Below are 19,679 nucleotides of genomic sequence, written 5' to 3'. Positions count from 1 at the left end.
GACTAATGCTTCCTCTCCTGTGACTCACAATGCTAGATTTCAGATAACAGGTATAGTGTAAATAAGTGTACTATGAATGCTTCCGGTCTTAGTTTTATTTCTAAGCATTCTATTTTAAGTCCTGTGTTTTTACTGCCAAGGACCCTTTTTCTCCTAAAACGCAATCCTGCAGAGTCCCTTTGAAGTCCATTGAAGAAGGCCATAATTCTGTTTAGGATTTAGGATTGCACTGTTCGATTTTTTGCACTGTAAGTGAAGTGCACATAAAATTCACACACAGCCTCTAAAATTAGAGCCATTGCATAGTAAATCTCATGTTAGTGGCCAGTAATATAGTTATAACCAGGAACTGGAAAAGCTCAAAGCCTCTGGTGCTGACAAATGGTCATGTAAACGTGTATGATGAGTTATGGCATAGACTTAACGGCAGATCCTTTGAGAATAATTGTTTGCTATTTATTGATCAGCCACAATTTAGAATATTGTTGTGTCATACTATTCTGTTCCTTGAGAAGAATAAATAAAAATACCCATTGATAGACTCACACCGTTTGCAGATCCAATTGGATTTCCATTGCTTTGCTGCAATCGCTGCTCTTCCTTACAGTGAAAGACAAGATTTTTCATACAGCCATATTTCCCCCAATGTAATTATCCAGAGCTTTTGTCACTGAGGCTCGGTTCAGACATTACAGAGGCTGGTTTGTGATGGGCCTGAATCTGGTTCGTCGTTTTTGTGCAATCCCTCGCCACTTCATACACAAAATGCGAGTGAAAATTTCCCAGTTTCTGCAATCTTCAGTTTAATTCTAGTTTTGTTATGACATCAAAATGATGGTACCTGGACAAATGGGAGTTTGTTTGTTTTTTCGTGACAAACCAGGGTTCTAAACTACCATTTAATGCCGGCTTAGAATTCTGGTTTGCAAGGAAGAAACAAGCTTTCACAAGTCACTCAGATTCAACTGTCACATCAATGAGATCTAGATTGGCGGCTTCTGAAACTGTCCATGGAGGGCGTGAGCACTCAAAGTCTAATAAGTGGCCTATTGGTGCTGTCTGAATGCAGCCTGGAGCTTATAGGAGTTAGAGCAAATAGTATATTGGCATGTCTAACTTGGGAATGCCTGAAACCTTGATGACCAAAACATTATCATCTCCATTCTTAGATTCCACCGACAGAATGTCTGCCTCCTGCCTATGCTGTATAATCAGATCCCTGAGTCACTGGATGAGCTGGTCCTGACAGGTAGAATTGTAGTGAAACAGGGCTACAGTTGAATGATTCTCTTAAACATTCCCTGTTTTGTATTCTTTTAAGGGCAGGTACTTTCCCACTGCCAGCTCAATATTTACCTACTGTCTCTTGGTTAGGGAGCGGAATAGACGTCACAGTAGAAGAGGAGGTGGCTAACAAAGTTAATCTACCTTTTAAAACTTCACATGCAAAGCGTTTGGCTTGTGTCTGCTTACATGCTTATTAACAGACACACTTAATCACTGGATCGCAAGGATGCAGGAAAGAAGCGGAATCTTGAGAGAGGGCTTTCTTGTTAAAAAGGTATGGTCACAGTTATTTCTGAGCACTGTCAAGCTTACAAACTCTTCTTTAAAATATGCCACACTTCAAAATAATGTTCAAAGTCAGTAAATATTCTGGCTATTGCTTTTGAATGCAGAAGCTCTCTGATAGCCTGCAGCAGTGTCTATAAGCTAGTCTGTGGACAGCACCACCCTAACATTTTGATATCCTTCCTCTGGTTTCGACTTGCAGCACTGCCTCTTGGGCAGGTCGGATCTTCCCTCCTAGTGGCTGCTGCTTCTGTTCCTGTCTTTTCAAGCACTTTTTCTTGTGTATTTCCATTCCTTGCTACAGAACAATCCTGTTTTTCTTGCTCTACTGGATTGCTCTACTGGATTGTGTTGCCTGATCCTAGTTTATTAGCCAGCATGTTGGATTTTTGTTAGAGGATTTCTAAATTCAAAATCCAGCTCCGGTTATGAGAAGTAACCTCCATAAAAACTGGAACTCACCAGGCTTCTTAAGTTGTTATAGGATTGTATCTTACTGCTCCGCTCAGTTTACTAGAGCACATTTTTCTGGCACAAAGAGCCTTTCTCTGAAACGAGGGTCTCTGAGCTCCTTGTATCAGAGGAACGTGCTGCCACTAGCTGAGCAGAGTGGAAGGGTACAGCCTGTTTTCTTTTACAAATTGATTTAAAATCCAACTAATTTAAAAATAGCATCTCTGCCTTCCATTCCTTTTGCTGATCCTGACACTACGTTTAGTACTTTCTCTGTTGATCTCTCATGCAAAAGTCACTGTCTCTCCTTCCAATTCCTGTGTTCCATCAATAATCTGCTTTCTCCCATGCAATTATTCTTTGTTACTCCAAGCCATTTTGTCTGTATGTCTGATTTAGTACAATATATGCACAAGTCTTTTTTATTATTATTATTCCAGTTCGGCTTAGTTTTAGACCTAATTCTCGAAACAACAAATGAGTTGGTAAACCTATGTCTGCATTTAAGCACTTTAAGACATAAGGTTGGTGCTTTAGGAATGATATGTACCTTTCTGTACGTGTGGGGGTAGGGGGGGAGTCCACAGGCAGAAATGTATTGTGTATGTGAGAATCGCACACAGTGTCTGCTACAGCCTTCCTTTGGTGTCGAGAACGTGATGGGAAGAAGTTGGCAGGTGTAAGATATAAAGGAAGCGGGCAGGAAGTGGGTAATTTAGTCACAGATAGGTAGGCAAATGAGATTCCATGATTCAACTCCAAAGGGAATTTGAAGGAAGGAAGAGACATTTAGCCGGCTTTCCAGCAGTAAGCACAATCACTCAAGTTTTCAAAAATCTGCCTACTCAGAATATCAGCAAGACAATTAAATTCTTAATTTTTTTCATTACATTATTTCTCTACTGTGAGAAAGTTAATATAAAACCCTGCCTATTGAATGGAATTGGAAACGGGAGGGGCTTTGTGGGAGGCCTTCTGGATTTAATGAAGCTCCCACCACTGCCACACAATTCAAATGCTGCTCTTTGTTAAGTTGCTGAATTTTCCTGCTGAATTCTTGAGTGTTCAGGTAATACTAGGTTTAATATCACAAGGAAAGTCCTTGGATTATTCTAAACAAACTTCAGGCATATTTTAATTCTCTCTCTCTCACTAATATCTACAAATGCTAGTAACAGTTGTGTTTTAAGGGCAGGACTCTGCGGTGCATCTATCACATCTGGACCTAGAGCATGAATCTGTTTGTTTCTTCTGAGAGTTCTTCAAAATTAGCATTTCTTATTTTCCTACATTAAACTGGCATTTGCTTCTGATTTGTGATAGATGATTTACGATACACAATCAGCACGGTACTCGTCCAAACTGAACTTTTGTTACATTATAGTCTGAACCTCTACAGACAATGGGTGAGATTCTGTGATCCACGAGTACCTTGCTGTCTTGGAAGCAGATTTTTCCTCATCCCCCCTTCCTGCAGCAGCCCTGTGTGAGTCCTGAAAAGGTGTGATTGGCATGGACAAAAGATGTGCAACATCTAAACTGAAAAATGGCTTCAAGCTGCTTCTAAAATTGCCATTTCTTGTTTGCAGGGGCATGTTGTCCACAACTGGAAGACAAGGTGGTTTGTTCTTCTCCAAGACAGGCTGCTCTATTATAAACTTGTGGGAGGAAAGAAGGAGACTTCTCCAAAAGGCACAATTCTTCTGGACTGCTGTACAATCACCTGCCCATGTTTGGAGTACGAGAACAGGCCGGTATGACCCCCAGGGTGCCCATTTGGTAAAAACCATTATTGATGTGATGGCTGTAGGAAGTGAAGAGAACAAATTACAGAAACAGGCTGTGCTGGAATGTGGGAGGGTGGAGTCTCCACCTGGGGCATTCAGAGTTACATTATGCCACCTCTGACCAGACTAAAGTGTATTCTTACTTTGATAACTGACAGATGGAATGCATGCTTTGCCCGAGAACATCCCAGGTTCAATCCCTGCCCCTCAAGTACTGGGTGTTAGACAATACCAATCTTTGCCTGAGACCATAGAGAGCCACCACCAGTCAGAGTACTTAAAAAAGCAAGATGGTTTGACTCAATATAAGGCAGCTTAATCGGGGGTGCTTTTAACAAAATGGGAATGGTAGCACTTCTGATCAGGGGGACTCTGGCAGATGCTTGCCCTCATCACCTTCTAGATACAGTCCCAGAGAGTTATAAAATACATCCTAATGTTCAAAAGATTTTAAATTTACCATCCTCATAATGTTTTGCATCTCCGGAAATGTGTAATTTATCTGATCTCATCTGTTTTTTCCTATTCCTTTCGGTTTCATGGTCAGTACTGCATTCCATAAGCCTCCACCTACTATATCGCTTAGGACACTTCTGATTAGTAGTGTCCTTTTCTAATGTTATCAACTGAGGACTTTAACGGTAAACCAGAAAAGGAGGCAGAACGGAACAATATTGCCTCCTCCGCACTACCTTTTCCTAAACTGCATGGCTATTATTCTTTGCAGGTCCTCTGACCCCAGGAATAAACCTCCCTGTAAGGTTAGGAATGGCTGCTTGTTAGGAACCAGGAAACTGGGGATCCCTGCATGGATTCCATAAATTCCATGCAGGCCATAATTAGACAAGGAATAGAGAATAAAACTGCTGCTATCATACTGCCCTTTTACCAATGTATGATGAGACCATACCTAGAATACTGTGTACAGTTCTGGTCACATCACCTAAAAAAGGATATTGCAGCGCTTGAGATGGTGCAGAAAAGAGCAACCAAAATGATCAGGGGACTAGAGCAACCGCCCTATGAGGAACGGTTGAAATGCTTAGGGCTGTTTAGCATGGAAAGAAGGTGGTTCAGGGGAGACTTGATAGAATTATGCATGGTATGGAGAGAGTGGACAGGGAGAAGCTTTTCTCCCTGTCTCATAATACAAGAATGTAGGGTCATCTGCTGAAGCTGGAGGTTAAAAGATTCAAAACAGATAAAAGGAAGTATTTCTTCACACAACGCATAGTTAAATGGTGGAACTCCCTGCCCCAGAATGTGGTGATGGCTGCCAACTTGGAAGGCTTTAAGAGGAGAGTGAACATGTTCATGGAGGAGAGGGCTATTCATAGTTACTAGTAAAAATTGATACTAGTCATGATGCATACCTATTCTCTCCAGGTTCAGATGAGCATGCCTATCACATTAGGTGCTTTGGAACACAGGCAGGATGGTGCTGCTGCAGTCGTCTTGTTTGGGGGCTTCCTAGAGGCACCTCGTTGGCCAATGTGTGAACAGACTGCTGGACTTGATGGACCTTGGTCTGATCCAGCATGGCCTTTCTTATGTTCCCATGACCTCATAAGATCCTTGCACTGGATCCATTTCAGAATTGTTTCCAAGTTCAGACTTAGCCAGAAGGTCACTCTGTGGCAACTCTGTTACTTTTGTGTTATCATAAATAAAAGAAATTACTTCAAACCCTCATTGTGTGACAACAGCTGATCGTAACTGCTGACAACCAGGGTTATAAATAGGGTTGCCAATCTCCAGGTGGTGCCTGGAGATATCCCACTATTACAACTTATCTCCAGGCAATAGAAATCAGTTCCCCTGGAAAAAATAGCCACTTTGGCAATTGGACTCTATGGCATTGAAGTCCCTCCCCTCTCCAAACCCCGCCCTCCTCAGACTCCACCCCAAAAATCTCCAGGTATTTCCCAACCTGGAGCTGGCAACCCTAGTTATAAAGCTGTTATCTGTGTTCCTCCTTGTTTGGATTAAATTTTAATAAACTTTTCTGAGGCATGCTGGGTGTTGCTAATATCTGGCACATTCCATAAATCTTGTTTTTCTTTGCACTGCTAATTTTGCAGCTGGTTATTAAACTAAATACAAAAAACAATACAGAATATTTCCTCGATTCATGCTCCAGAGAAGAGCGCGAAGCTTGGGCACTGGATATCACCGGTGCTATTCATGCAGGCAATCCAGTGCAAGTTCAGCAGCTTCACCTTATGAAAAATTCCTTCAAACTGCCTTCAAATATCAGCCTCAAGTAAGTGTAAAACAATTCTTCAAACTGTGTTCCTATGAAGTGTGTGTGTGTATAGAAAACCAAACTGGAACGTGCCTCCCTTCCAGTTCCCCACAGCACCAGAGACCTAAGGGCCAATATGGTAAATCCTTGCATAAACATCTACAGACTGAACTCTTAGTGGCATCTACTATTTGCTAATTCTGTTGTTTCTAAGACCTGATACACACAGATGATTTATCTACCATTGATTACTCTACCCTTGACAACTGGCTGCTGAATGTGTGATCTGGTCTGACCGAAAAGCATTGTGTTTGAGGAGAGAGTAATGGAAGGGTTGTCTGTGGTCTGCAATATTCAGATGTACAAGATGTCATTTAATGTTGAAGTCATCAACCATAAGTGTATGTGTGAACCAGCCCTGTGAAGGCATCTTTATATTCCCATGTAGTCCTGGCAGGCCTTCTGTTCAGGCAAAGGGCATTTTTAATGCAAGTCAGAGCTTATTATTGATTGCATAAATTGAGATTGAGGAATTTTGGCCATGACAAGACCTGATTCCCTGCTTAACACTGTCCCTTCTTTGTTCTTTTACAGTCATATTGTAGATAAAATGCATGACAACAGCAGCGGAGTTAAGCTGACACCTAACACTGAACAAGGCAACATGTATAAAGAAACTTTTACAGGTACACAAACTCCTGATTACTGGCCTCCCAGTACTTCAATGTTCTATATTATAAAAGGGCTCACTAGGGTCCAGCAACCTGTTTTCATTCTCAGAATTGGCACTGATATGTGTGAAGAATGAATAGCATATATTCAGTACTTTCTCTCTCCCCACCCCCTCCGCCATTAGCAAGTAACAATCAGATCTCACATACCTGGGATTAGTAGCAAGAAATTCAGGTTACAGTGTGGCACCCCCTCCCCAACATCTCTCACTTTGGATATTGCTGTTTCTTTTATGCCCAAAGCTTTTCTTCTTGGACTGCACTCTAATCCCCCTCAAGCCTTAACCTATATGTTGCAGGAGCTTTATAGATGTAACTGAAACCCATATTTTGGATAATGTTTAGCAAAAGACAAGGTCTTATGTCCAGGGTTTGACTTGTAGAGGTGGGTGAGAAATTGACAGCAATCATACATATACCTCAATCCAAGACTTTTTTAGAACACTGGAAGGAGAAGAAAGTGTTCTGGAAAAACTATGCTGACCTTATAGAAATAAGAAAGAAATGTACAACCTTAAACTCATCAGAGGAATCCTTATGGCAGTTTTCTCCATGAAAGGATGAGTGTGCCTGGCTCTTGTGGTGGATCTACTATGAAACTAATGAAGCTTACGCATCAGGGCCCCAAATCCCAGAGAGGCCCTGAAGCAATTTTTTTTAATGAGTGATAGAATCATAAGCCAATGGGTTGAAGTACTTAATATTGACCTTAGAATATGCTCTAATACGCATTTCATATGGCCTCAAAATGTCCCTGTAATTGGTCAAATTTCAAATTTTTCTTGGGGGCTTGCAGCACCCAAACCCCCAGCTATATGGGCTCACTGAGCTCGCCAGAATCTATTCATAGCCGACCTTTTGGCAGCTGGATCCTCAAATCCTTTGTTGGTGCATGACTTAATAGTTCTATAGCTCAGCCCTTAAGCTAGAGCCAATCGGAACCATAAAAAGACATCTGAATTCTCAATTCAGGCTGCACTCATCTCACTTGTGCATTTTAACACCAAAAATCAGATTTTCACCTCTTTATCCTAACGAGCCCCCTCTGATGACCTTCTACTTCTCTATTAGAGAATGAATCAATACATCTGCCATAGAACAACCCCATTGAAGAAGATAGCATTGGTTACCCACACCTCGTTGCTGGTGGGAAGGGGCTCACTGTATGGCCCATTTTCAAGGACCACCCTGTTCTCCGCCATTTGGGCTTTGTTGGATGTTGCCTTATTGTTGCTGGTTGCGAAGGGGCCCTCATAACAGTTCAAGGTTCAGAGTCCCCAAAATGTAGTTCCCCCACTGCCTGGCTCCCCTCCCCTGCCTTTGTGACAGGTGTGCTGCAGACTGCCCTTGCTCATTTTCAGGACTGCTTTTCTTCTTCTCAGGTGCTGCACTGGTGGACTGGCTGATTTCCAACCACTTTTCTGCCTCCCGGCTAGAGGCGGTCACGCTGGCCTCTGTGCTGATGGAAGAAAATTTCACCAAGCCTGTGGGGGCCCGGAGTGCTGAGGCCATGAGGAATGGCGATCTGGCAGAGCAGTTTTTAGATGACTCCACTGCACTCTATACATTTGTAAGTGATTTCTGTAAGGCAGGTCTGGTCTCCGTTGGTCATTGTGCTTAAAACTGAGGGAGGCTGTGCATATGCAGTTGTTGGGGAAAATAAATAGCAAAAATACTAGTCAGATGACCAACAGCTTGAAAGGTAACTTGAAAATTATTTTCAAATGCTTTGAAGACCTATATCAAAAAATGATACAGTAATTGGACTTTGGTCTTAGTCTGTATTCACACTGGGAGCGACATGGCCTTTATGCAGGTCTGCAAGAAAGGAAGCCAGATTGTACATTTTTGTTCCTATGATGTGTAATCATCTTATACCTGGCAAAAAAAAAAGCTGTTTTGGGGATGGGATTTCACCCTCAAAATAATTAAGCAAGAAGCAATGCTTTATATTATGAATTTCTTTTTTTCTCCAAAACTTGTTTTCTCCAAAACTACCAATTATAAAAATGTAATTATAGGCAGAAAGCTACAAGAAGAAAGTTAGCTCCAAGGAAGAGCTTCATCTTAACATTCTTGAACTGAGTGGCGCAATTGTAAAACAAGGCTTTTTAATAAAACAGGTGACTATGACTTTTGGATCATTGAAGACACACTAAGATCTCTCTCTCTCTTTTTCTCTCTCTTTCTCTCTCTCTCTGACAATGCACATTGGAACAAAAAATCCTAGCTATTAAAATAAGGGGAAAGCACCGAATACGTTATCTATTTGTGCTCCAGAGAAGCACCTACTGCATGCTCTTAACGAAGGTTACCCAAGCATCATAATGATGTTGTGACCAGGAAATCCTTGTTACTTCCATAACATTATTTAATGGCAATTCAAATAGCTTTAGGAAGCTGGTTATTCCCCTTTACCAAAGTACTCTGAAACTAGCCGCAAATGTGCGTACATAGTCACAATTATGTATCTTTGAATGGACTATTCAACATACAAACCTGAAGTTTAACTGTGCTCTAAATGTAAAATTTTAGTTGAGCTATTAATGACAGATGATTTCTTCCCATCTCCAACTTCCATGTGAGAGCCAGCATGGTGTAGTGGCAGCCTCTAATCTGGAGAACTGGGTTTGTTTCCCCACTCCTCCACATGAGCCTTCTGGATGACCTTGGGCTAGTCATTGTTCTCTCAGAACTCTCTGAGCCCCACCTACCTCACAAGGTGTCTGTTGTGGGGAGGGAAAGGGAAGGTGATTGTAAGCCGCTCTGAGTCTCCTTAAAGGTAGAGAAAACCAGGGTATAAAAACCAACTCTTCTTCAGTAGTTACCAGAAGCAACCATGTATGAAGGCCTTTAAACATTCATTGAGTATGTTGGCTAGCTGATGATACTCAGATTTCAACCTGTTGCTTTGAGAATAGGCCCCAAAGCCTGAAAACCAGCAACCCTGTTCAGGAAACTACTGAGAGAAGGAAATTTAACTGTGTTTTATCCTTCCAACTTCTCAGGGGCACAAGAGGAAAAATTGGAAGGTGCGGCGTTTTGTTCTGAGAGTTGACCCTGCTTTCCTGCACTACTATGATCCCACTAAGGTGAGACAACAGCCTCTGAATACTTTAGATTATTTTCTGCTTAACTTTTAAAAATACAGAGCTAATGTCATTTTTTGAATTCCTTCTTATACTATCTTCTGTGAGGCTGAGGTCAGACTAGGGCTGTTGAAAAAAAAAATTCGGTATAGTTCGGCTTCGGCAAAATTCGGTCCGTTTTTATTCGGGCCGTGCCGAAGTCCGAACTCCCCCGCTTCGGATCCCCGGAAATTCGGGGGAATCCGGAGTTCGGGGGAAAATTCGGCCCCCGTGCGCCTTCAGGGGGATTCCCTGAAGGCGCGCGGGGACCCTTTAAACAGATCTGCGCCTCCCAGCTCTGTTTAAAGGGCTCCCCACACGCCTTCAGGGAAGCTCCCTGAAGGCGCGCGGGGGGCCCTTTAAACAAGCCCCTCTGCGCTGTCTGCGCAGGCAGCGCAGAGGGACTCTGGGGAAGGGTGGGGGGGTTGCCAATCCCCTGTGCCCAGCCAGCGTTGGCTGGACACAGGGGCTTCCAGACCCCCCGCCCCGTCTGCCGGGACTCAGGGGAAGGGGGTGGGGGTTGCCAATCCCCTCTGCCCAGCCAGCGTTGGCTGGGCACAGGGGTTTCCAGACCCCCCGCCCCGTCCGCCGGGACTCAGGGGAAGGGGGTGGGGGGTTGCCAATCCCCTGTGCCCAGCCAGCGTTGACTGGGCACAGGGGTTTCCAGACCCCCCGCCCCGTCCGCCGGGACTTTGGGCAAGGGGGTGGGGGGTTGCCAAGGATTTAGGGGTCTCCCGGCAGGGCTGGGGGGGGGTCTGGAAACCCTCTGCGCACAGGGTCCTGCCAGTCCCCTGCCAGCCCGGCCGGGAGGCACGGATCTGTTTGAAGACCCGCCGCGCGCCTCCAGGGAGCTTCCCTGGAGGCGCGCGGCGGGCCCTTTAAATAGATCTGCGCCTCCCGGCCGGGAGGTACAAATCTATTTAAGGCCACCCCCCAGCCCTGCCGGGACTCCCGGGAGGGCTGGGGGGGGGTCTGGAAACCCTCTGTGCAGAGGGTCCTGCCAGCCACCCTCCAGCCCTGCCAGGAGTCCCAGCAGGGCTGGGGGTGGGCTTCAAATAGATCTGTACCTCCCGGGGGGTCTGTTTGAAGACCCGCCACGCGCCTCCAGGGAGCTTCCCTGGAGGCGCGCGGCGGGCCCTTTAAATAGATTTGTGCCTCCCGGCCGCGAGGCAAACATCTATGAAGCCTCCCCCTCTAGCCCTGCCGGGACTTGACAACCCCCCACCCCCTTCCCCTGAGTCCCGACAGATGGGGCGGGGGGTCTGGAAACCCCTGTGCCCAGCCAACGCTGGCTAGGCACAGGGGATTGGCAACCCCCCTTCCCCTGAGTCCCGGCGGACGGGGCGGGGGGTCTGGAAACCCCTGTGCCCAGCAAACGCTGGCTGGGCACAGGGGATTGGCAACCCCCCACCCCCTTCCCCTGAGTCCCGGCGGACGGGGCGGGGGGTCTGGAAACCCCTGTGCCCAGCCAACGCTGGCTGGGCACAGGGGATTGGCAACCCCCCCAACCCCCTTCCCCTGATTCCCAGCGGATGGGGCGGGGTGTGTGGAAACCCCTGTGCCCAGCCAACGCTGGGCACAGGGTATTGGCAACCCCCCACCCCCTTCCCCAGACCCCTGGCGGACGGGGCGGGGGGTCTGGAAACCCCTGTGCCCAGCCAACGCTGGCTAGGCACAGGGGATTGGCAACCCCCCCTTCCCCTGAGTCCCGGCGGACGGGGCGGGGGGTCTGGAAACCCCTGTGCCCAGCAAACGCTGGCTGGGCACAGGGGATTGGCAACCCCCCACCCCCTTCCCCTGAGTCCCGGCAGACGGGGCGGGGGGTCTGGAAACCCCTCTGCCCAGCCAACGCTGGCTGGGCACAGGGGATTGGCAACCCCCCCAACCCCCTTCCCCTGAGTCCCAGCGGACGGGGCGGGGTGTGTGGAAACCCCTGTGCCCAGCCAACGCTGGGCACAGGGGATTGGCAACCCACCCACCCCCTTCCCCAGAGTCCCGGCGGACGGGACGGGGGTCTGGAAACCCCTGTGCCCAGCCAATGCTGGCTGGGCACAGGGGATTGGCAACCCCCCCACCCCCTTCCCCAGAGTCCCGGCGGACGGGGCGGGGAGTCTGGAAACCCCTGTGCCCAGCCAGGGGTTTCCAGACCCCCCGCCCCGTCCGACGGGACTCTGGGGAAGGGGGTGGGGGGGTTGTCAAGTCCCGGCAGGGCTGGGGGGGAGGCTTCAAATAGATTTGTGCCTCCCGGGCGGGAGGCGCAAATCTATTTAAAGGGCCCGCCGCGCGCCTCCAGGGAAGCTCCCTGGAGGCACGGGGGGGGGGAAACAGAGATCTTTTAAAAGGGGCCGAATTCACCGAATTTATTCACGAACTCCCGAACTCGCTGAATTCGGCCCCCCGGTTGCCCGCCAGTTTTGAGTTTAGTTCCTCCTGAACTAAAAACCACCGAATCAGGGGAAATTCGGCTGATTTTCAGTTCGGGCCGAACCGAATCAATAGCCCTAGGTCAGACCTCTGACCTCTGACCACACTAGCTTCAAACTGTAGCAGAGGGAGATGTGAGGAATCAAAGTAATCTGCATTGCTGGAGCTAAACATCATTAGGTAACCCTTTTGTGAAGATGTGTTCCATTTTTTAAATCAAGACACTGCCTCTTTAAACGATTAACTTTGAGTGTCAATAGAGAGGCAAACAATGCTGGGAATAATTAACTTTGAATATCAGTAGAAAGGCAAACAATGCTGGGAAAGGACTGCAGAGAAATAAACTTGAACAGAAATGGGCTGGGACAAGTCTTAAGTATTGTTGTTGTGGCCATCTGCTGTGTAGGCAAGTCTTCCTTGCCAGTGTAAAATATTTTGCAGGATACTTATTGTTCAGATTCTTTACTCCTCTCACACAGCTTCTTTTTTCCCCCATGCAGGAAGACAACAGGCCAGTTGGTGGTTTTTCTCTCCGTGGCTGCCTTGTCTCAGCACTAGAGGACAATGGTGTCCCAACAGGTGAGCCACAAGCATTCCAGAGAAATTAGCTTCTCTGGTTTCAGAGTTTCTCACACAACTGCTTTCCTGCTGTCCATAATCCTTTATGTGGACTAAAAGCTTGTGCTGAGAGAGCTCTAGCCATTGCCCTTAACAGGGCAGCTTAGAAAAGAGCATTGGGAAATGGCTGCCACTGTCATTATACCAATGGCTGGCTCACACAAAAGGTTTTTGAGGTGACTGCATACCCACACACACGGGCAGATTGGCCATTAAGGCAACTGGGAAATGTTCCAGTGGGCCAGTGGTTGGTAGGCCACCACCCCTGCTGAGGCCACCCAGTACTGCCCCTGCTGGGGTCACCTCAACCAAGTGAGGGACATGTACAATCTGCAAAAAGCTGGCCCCACATGGTGCAGGGAAGGAGGCATTTGGTGCAACGTCACTCACATCGTGAGGGATGGGCCTAGAACAGCTCCCCCTTCCTTTTTGGAGTGGGGCCAGGGTGGGTTGGAGAAGGGCCCTTTTCCAGTGCTGATTTTCCTCCCAGTCCACCCCTGACCACATAAATACATGATCACATAGAAAAAATGCCACTTCTTTGGTCTGCTCATGCATTCTCCTTTCCCTCATGTATCATGATTCACTGGCTTTCTGTTTACCACTGTTGCCACAGCAATTGTATTGTCTCTGTGCCTTCCTAATCTGTTGCATTTCCCCCCTTTCTGCAGGAGTGAAAGGAAACGTGCAGGGTAACCTCTTCAAAATCATCACTAAAAATGATATTCACTACTACATACAGGCCAGTTCGAAGGCAGAAAGAGCACACTGGATTGAGGCCATCAAACAGCTAACATAAGAACCATGCAAAAGTGTATATGGACAAGGGCAGGATCCAACCTAGCTGACTGCTGTTTGGGTATACATAATAGTTGGCTTTGAGATGTATGAGTGAGTCATTTCAGCTGAGCACATAGTGTGCATCGGACAAGTATATGCTAGGCTTACCTTTGGGTCGGATTGGCCACTTCCTTCATTGGGAAAAATCATGGTGGAAGCCAGAGAAAGGGTCAAACATCTGCCCTTGAGGCTGCTTCCCAGAGAAGCCGGAGAAAGGGGCAAACTCCTCCCCCCCCCAGCCATTTCCACTAGTGAAAACAATGCAAGAGGGAAACTGGAAGCCCCCCCCTTGCAATGCTCTGGGGCTGAATGGAGAAATTGAATATTTTAAAGGGAAGATTCCCTGTTCATATATGTGACATGATTAGGGTCAGGCACCTGTTTGGCTTTCAGTTCCCTTTCACCTGGATTCCTACAATTCCGCAGACAACTTTATGTTCTCAGTTTTGAGATGTTTAGTTTTAGTTCTGAATACTAAATATTTTACCCTTTTCATTTTTAATGCTGACTTATGTTCAGTGTATGATCTACTAAGACCACTAGATCCTTTCTGCATGTGCTATTACCAAGACAAGTTTCTCCCATCCTATAATCAAGCATTTGATTTTTCCTACCTAAATGCAGAACTTTACACTTATCTCTGCTGAAATCCATTTGGTTTATTTTAGCCCAGTTTTCCAACCTGTCAAGATCATCCAGAATCTTGATTCTGTCTTCTACTGTGTTTGGTACCCCTCCCAATCTAGTATCCTCTGTAAATTTAATGAGCATCCACTCTGTCCTTTCATCCAAGTCATTTATAAAGATGTTGAACAACACAGGGCCCAGGACAGATCCCCAAGGCACTCCAATAGTCACTCCTCTCCAAGAGGCTAAGGAACCATTAATAAGCACTCTTTGAGTGCGATCTGTCAACTAGTTACAAATCCACCTAACAGTAATAGGATCCAAATCACATTTTACCAACTTGTCAACAAGAATATAATGTGGAACCTTATCAAAAGTCTTAGTGAAATCAAGATAAACTTATGTCCACAGCATTCCTGCGATCTAAAAAAGTAGTAACTCTCTCAAAAAAGGAGATAAAGTTAATCTGACATGATTTGTTCTTGAGGAACCCATGGTGGCTCTTAGTAATCACTGCCATCTTTTCTAAGTGCTCAAGGACTAACTGACTGGTTGTTTGTGAGGAGCCAACATGAAGCTTGCCTTTTTTTTTTTATCAATTGCCACGGGCAGTTTTCTGTTGAAGCTTCTAGCTTCTGATCTTAATCAATTCTGTGATAATAAAGGGAAAATAATTGTGAAGTGTATGCCCATAATGAGAGTTCCTATAACAGCTCACTGGCCAATATGGGTCAGTGCTGAAGAAATCTCTTGGGCTCTGACAAGCAGAAGTGCCTTTCACCAAGATAGAAAAAAATCATTGCCGTGTATAGTCATTATATAATTTATTTTAAAAATTATAAGACTTCAGACCTGAGTGTGTCCAGTTACCGTTATTTGAGTGACAAACTGCCTACTCCCATATGAATCAACTCAACCACTAGGCCATCTTCTGAGGCCCTGCTTCAGGTGCTTCCACCTTCTGAGAGAGAGCTTCCTCAGCTGTGGTACCAGGCCATGCGTGGCAAGCAGCAGGAGCTTGGGGTAAAACCATAGAGTTTCCAGGTATTCCTAGAGCAATGTGATGTCATGTTGAGGTTTTCCACAGAAGGGACATCATGCTGCGTATGAAGTTTTATTTGTTTTCTCGCTGCCATATTGGCGTGGCAGTGGGCAACAGGGGTTGCCAGCAGGAGGTCTCCTGCCATAGAGGAAGACCTGTAAACCCTATTCCCCAGGGAGATTTATCTCTCCCTTTCTGTGACAGTGGACCTCTGCCTGTGGTTGAAGACTTTTTGTTTTGTCTGGCATTTCCACAATGATCCCTCCTTCCTGCTCTATGTTTTAATTATTGTTTTACGTGCTTTTAATACTATTTTTGTATTTTTAAAAAGGTTTTATGATATGTTTTTATAATGTTTTGTTTTAGCTGTTAGCCAATTTGGTGACCCTACTTGGGCAGAAAGGTGGCATATACATTTAATACAAATAAAATAAATAATATTGTGTGCTTCTTTAGAAAACTTCGCTTTAACTGGCCGTAATATCATTTGGGGTAATAGTTTCTGCATGGCTAGTGTTGTCTTTCTTTGGAGTCATCCTGCAAAACACTTAAGTAGCTCCCTAAGTGTTGCTAGACACAGATGTTTAATGATGGAATGTTAGAACACAAAAACAGGGATGGTGCAGTAGTTAAGAGTGGGGGACTAGTGTGTAGGAGACCTGGGTTTGAATCCCCATTTATGCCATGAAGCTCACTGGATGACCTTGGGCCAGGCATACTCTCTCAGTCACAGGATTGTGAGGATAAAATGGAGGAATGGAGAATGATATAAGCCGCTTTGGGTTCCCATTAGGAAGACTGGTGGGGTATAAATGAATTAAATAAATACATTCTAAGTCCATTGACATAGAAGTGTAAAGTTCTGCTTGAGTGCACTGATAGTCACTGAAAAGAAGATGTTTAAGACATTGTATGTTTAAGATACTTTTCTACATGAGCCCTCCTTGATCAGACTAATGGTCCATCTAGTCCCGCATCCTGTTTCACACAGTGGCCAACCAGCTGACTTGGAGGGCTGGAAATGGGGTAGAAATATATAGCCCCCACCCACCCACAACTCAACCATCCCTACCAGCCAGTCTTCCAGACCTCCCTGTTGGAGTAAGCAATGTCTGGTGTACAAGAGAAGAGAAGAACCACCCTGCAGGGAGCAGCAAGAGGAAACGCCAGTTAAATAGGATAGTGGGGTCAGCACCTTCTTTCCTTACAACTGTAATTCCTTGTCTGTCAAACCAAAACAGAAAGGGGAAGAAAAATCTTCAACCCAGAAAAACCAGATAACCAAAGAAGGTCAACGAAAAAGGCCTAATGACAGAATGAATACTAACAGGTTACATATGATAAATCAACAAAACTTTAATACAGTTCAAATAGTAAAAATTTTCATTAAAACCAAACAGGTTTCAGTCAATAGGCCTTCCTCAGTAGTACAAATTGTTAAGGTGCGCACCATGAAGTAAAATTATTCAAAATATAACATTTTTGACCTTTAAAACCTCTGTAAGCAAGGTTAGAGTGAACTGTAGCGCTATGATGTGTATATCCACATTCAGGAAGCAAAAAATGACCATAGTTAATGAACAAGTAGCAAAGAAAAGCCTGATTATTGTGAGGGAGCACAAAAAAGCACCACTTGGTACATTGACTCCGGTGCCACTCCACATATGTACAATGACAGAAGTTTCTTTGAAACATTTGATGAGGAAATGAGAAAGAAATTTCATGGAGCAGATGGAAAAATCCTCTGGGTTGAAGGCATAGGCTCTGGACTGCAAGCTTTCCAAATGGTGAAATCCAAGAAGTCCTTAAAAACAAATTGTTTATGTGTCCTGAGGCTAGAGAATAATCTTATCTTTATAAGAGCAATGGCAAAGAAAGGAATAAAAGTAACATTTGGAGATAGATGTTTTATCAGGGACAAGACAGACTTAATTACAATGGGTGATGTGTGAGTGAGGATTTGTACAGCCTTGAACAGCACAGAGAGAAAGTAAACTTTACAAAGCAGTGTAATCACGAGAATTGTTACAGGTCGGGGCATAGGAGGTTAAGTCACAGAGAAAATTATGCGATAAGCCAACCTGAAAGCAAGAACTTAACAAAAGGCATGCTAATGACTGAATGTGCTGATGTAGAGAAGTTTGTGCTGCATCAGTGCAAAGGGGACTAGACCCAGCTTTAACAAGCATGGCACAAGCCAAGCGCAGCAACCTCCCCAAGAGCTAATACACAGTGGACCCATGAAAACTCACACGCCTAGTGGAAATAAATACGTGCTAACCATTTTTGATGACTACTCAAAATACACTGTGACCTACGTAACAAAAGAGAAAAGTCAGGTACTGGAAAAATTTAAGGCGTATGTGGCAATGGTAAGTAATAGATCCCAAAGAAAGCCACTTGTAATCCAGACTGATAATGGAGGGGAGAAGAAGGAGTTGGTTTTTATATGCCAGCTTTCTCTACCACTTAAGGTAACTTTATGGGCTCATGTATTAGGCAACTTTATGGGCTCATGTATTATAGGCTTTGGCTCAGAGGTAGAGCATCTTCTTGGCATGCAGAAGGTCCCAGGTTCAATCCCTGGCATCTCCAGTTAAAAGGACCAAGCAATGGGTGAAGTGAAAGACCCCTGCCTGAGACCCTGGAGAGCCGCTGCCGGTGTGAGTAGACAATACTGACCATGATGGACCAAGGGTCTGATTCAGTATAAGGCAGCTTCATGTGTTCCATGTGTTTAAGGGAGACTCAAACCGGTTTACAATCACCTTCCCTTCCCCACAACAGATACCCTGTGAGGTGGGTGAGGCCGAGAGAGTGTGACTGGCCCAAGGTCACCCATCTGGCTTTGTGTGTAGGAGTGGGGAAACAAATCCAGTTCTCCAGATCAGAATCCACCACTCCAAACCACCGCTCTTAACCACTACACCATGATGGCTCTCATGTCTCTACATGGGATATGAGAAGACAAATTACACGACAGAACAAGGAGTAGAGCACCAACTTACAGTCACATACACCCCAGAAAACAGTGGTGTAGCAGAAAGAAAGTAAGAACCTGTCTCTCACTGAAATGTCCAGATGTATGCTCCTTGAAGTGTTACCTGACAAGTATTGGAGAGAAGCAATCAATACTGCTTAAGAGACAACAAATGGGCATACATCTGCAATTACGTGGATGACCCGATTTTATGCTATGAAGACAAAGAGGACTGTGACGAAACAGTTTAACATCTGAATCAAGAAGCAGAAGTGAACCAATTAGTAAATATCAACTACTATCTTGGAATACAAATAGAGCGAGAGGAAGATGGAAGCTATCTTCTCAATCAGAAGCAGAAAATCCTGGAATTTCTAGGCTATATGAACATGAAAGGTGCAAAACCAGTAAGCACTCCTATGGGGATAAACTACCTGAAACAGCAAGGAAATAGTGAACTTCTGCCAGACAGCAAGCAATATAGAGAAGTAATGGGAAAACGATCGTACATAAGCACAGTGATGTGTCCTGACATCACGGCAGCTGTGGGTATGTTATGTAGGAAAACTGACTCACCCAGCAAAAGGGACTAGAATGCAGTCAAGAGACTTGCAAAGTATCTGAATGGCACTGCACATCTGAAACTAAAGTTACCAACATGCAACAATTCCAAACTAGTGGGATACATGGATACAGACTGGGAAGGAGATATTACAGACAGAAAGTCCACCAGTGGGTATATACTTTTCTATGGTGGGGGGGAAGTCTGCTGGAGCAGCTGGAAGCAAGAAACTGTAGCTGTGTCCTCAACTGAAGCTGAATATGTATGTACATCAGAAGCATGCAGACAACTCAAGTGGGCGCTGCAACTAATGCGCAAGGCTTTGGGATAGATGAACCCAAACAATTTTTGAAGACAACCAAGAATGCATAAAATTTGCATAGACAGAGAAGATCAACTCAAGAACAACACATAGATGGGAAACATCGCACAGTAAGAGACATGCAAGAAGAAGGGCTTACTGAGTTACAATACTGTCCTACAGAAGAAATAATTGCAGATTCACTCACCAAGTCACTTTCTTAAGAAAAGTCTGAAAGTCTACATAAGAAGATGAATCTTGTGGACTTTGTACATAGCCCTTGAGAAGGGGGTGTTGGAGTAAGCAATGTCTGGTGTACAAACGAAGAGAAAAAGAACCTTTCAGGGGGCAGCAAGAGGAAAGGCCAGT

General features: G+C 45.1%; 1 protein-coding gene across 1 annotated transcript; it reads left to right on the top strand.

The window, feature by feature from the left end:
• Window positions 1-1,435: 1,435 nt before the first annotated feature.
• Window positions 1,436-13,813, top strand: PLEK2 (pleckstrin 2). Its single transcript, XM_056851726.1, has 9 exons — window positions 1,436-1,561; window positions 3,615-3,779; window positions 5,894-6,075; window positions 6,652-6,743; window positions 8,171-8,358; window positions 8,810-8,911; window positions 9,797-9,880; window positions 12,841-12,919; window positions 13,630-13,813. The coding sequence occupies exons 1-9, from the start codon at window positions 1,514-1,516 to the stop codon at window positions 13,755-13,757; spliced, it is 1,068 nt and encodes a 355-aa protein (XP_056707704.1). The 5' UTR covers window positions 1,436-1,513; the 3' UTR covers window positions 13,758-13,813.
• The last annotated feature ends 5,866 nt before the right edge of the window (window positions 13,814-19,679 follow it).

Source organism: Euleptes europaea, chromosome 6 (genome assembly GCF_029931775.1).
Source record: "Euleptes europaea isolate rEulEur1 chromosome 6, rEulEur1.hap1, whole genome shotgun sequence".
NCBI classification, from domain to species: domain Eukaryota; kingdom Metazoa; phylum Chordata; class Lepidosauria; order Squamata; family Sphaerodactylidae; genus Euleptes; species Euleptes europaea.
Note: the sequence above shows the minus strand (reverse complement) of the source record. Positions and strands in the feature narration are given on the sequence as shown.

Bases quoted from the DNA above. Each gene is read 5' to 3' on its own strand.
- PLEK2 (XM_056851726.1), top strand. From the start codon at position 1,514: ATGCAGGAAAGAAGCGGAATCTTGAGAGAGGGCTTTCTTGTTAAAAAG. The intron at 6,076-6,651 runs GTAAGTGTAAAA...GTTCTTTTACAG, and splicing joins CCTTCAAATATCAGCCTCAA to TCATATTGTAGATAAAATGC. The intron at 12,920-13,629 runs GTGAGCCACAAG...CCCTTTCTGCAG, and splicing joins GGACAATGGTGTCCCAACAG to GAGTGAAAGGAAACGTGCAG.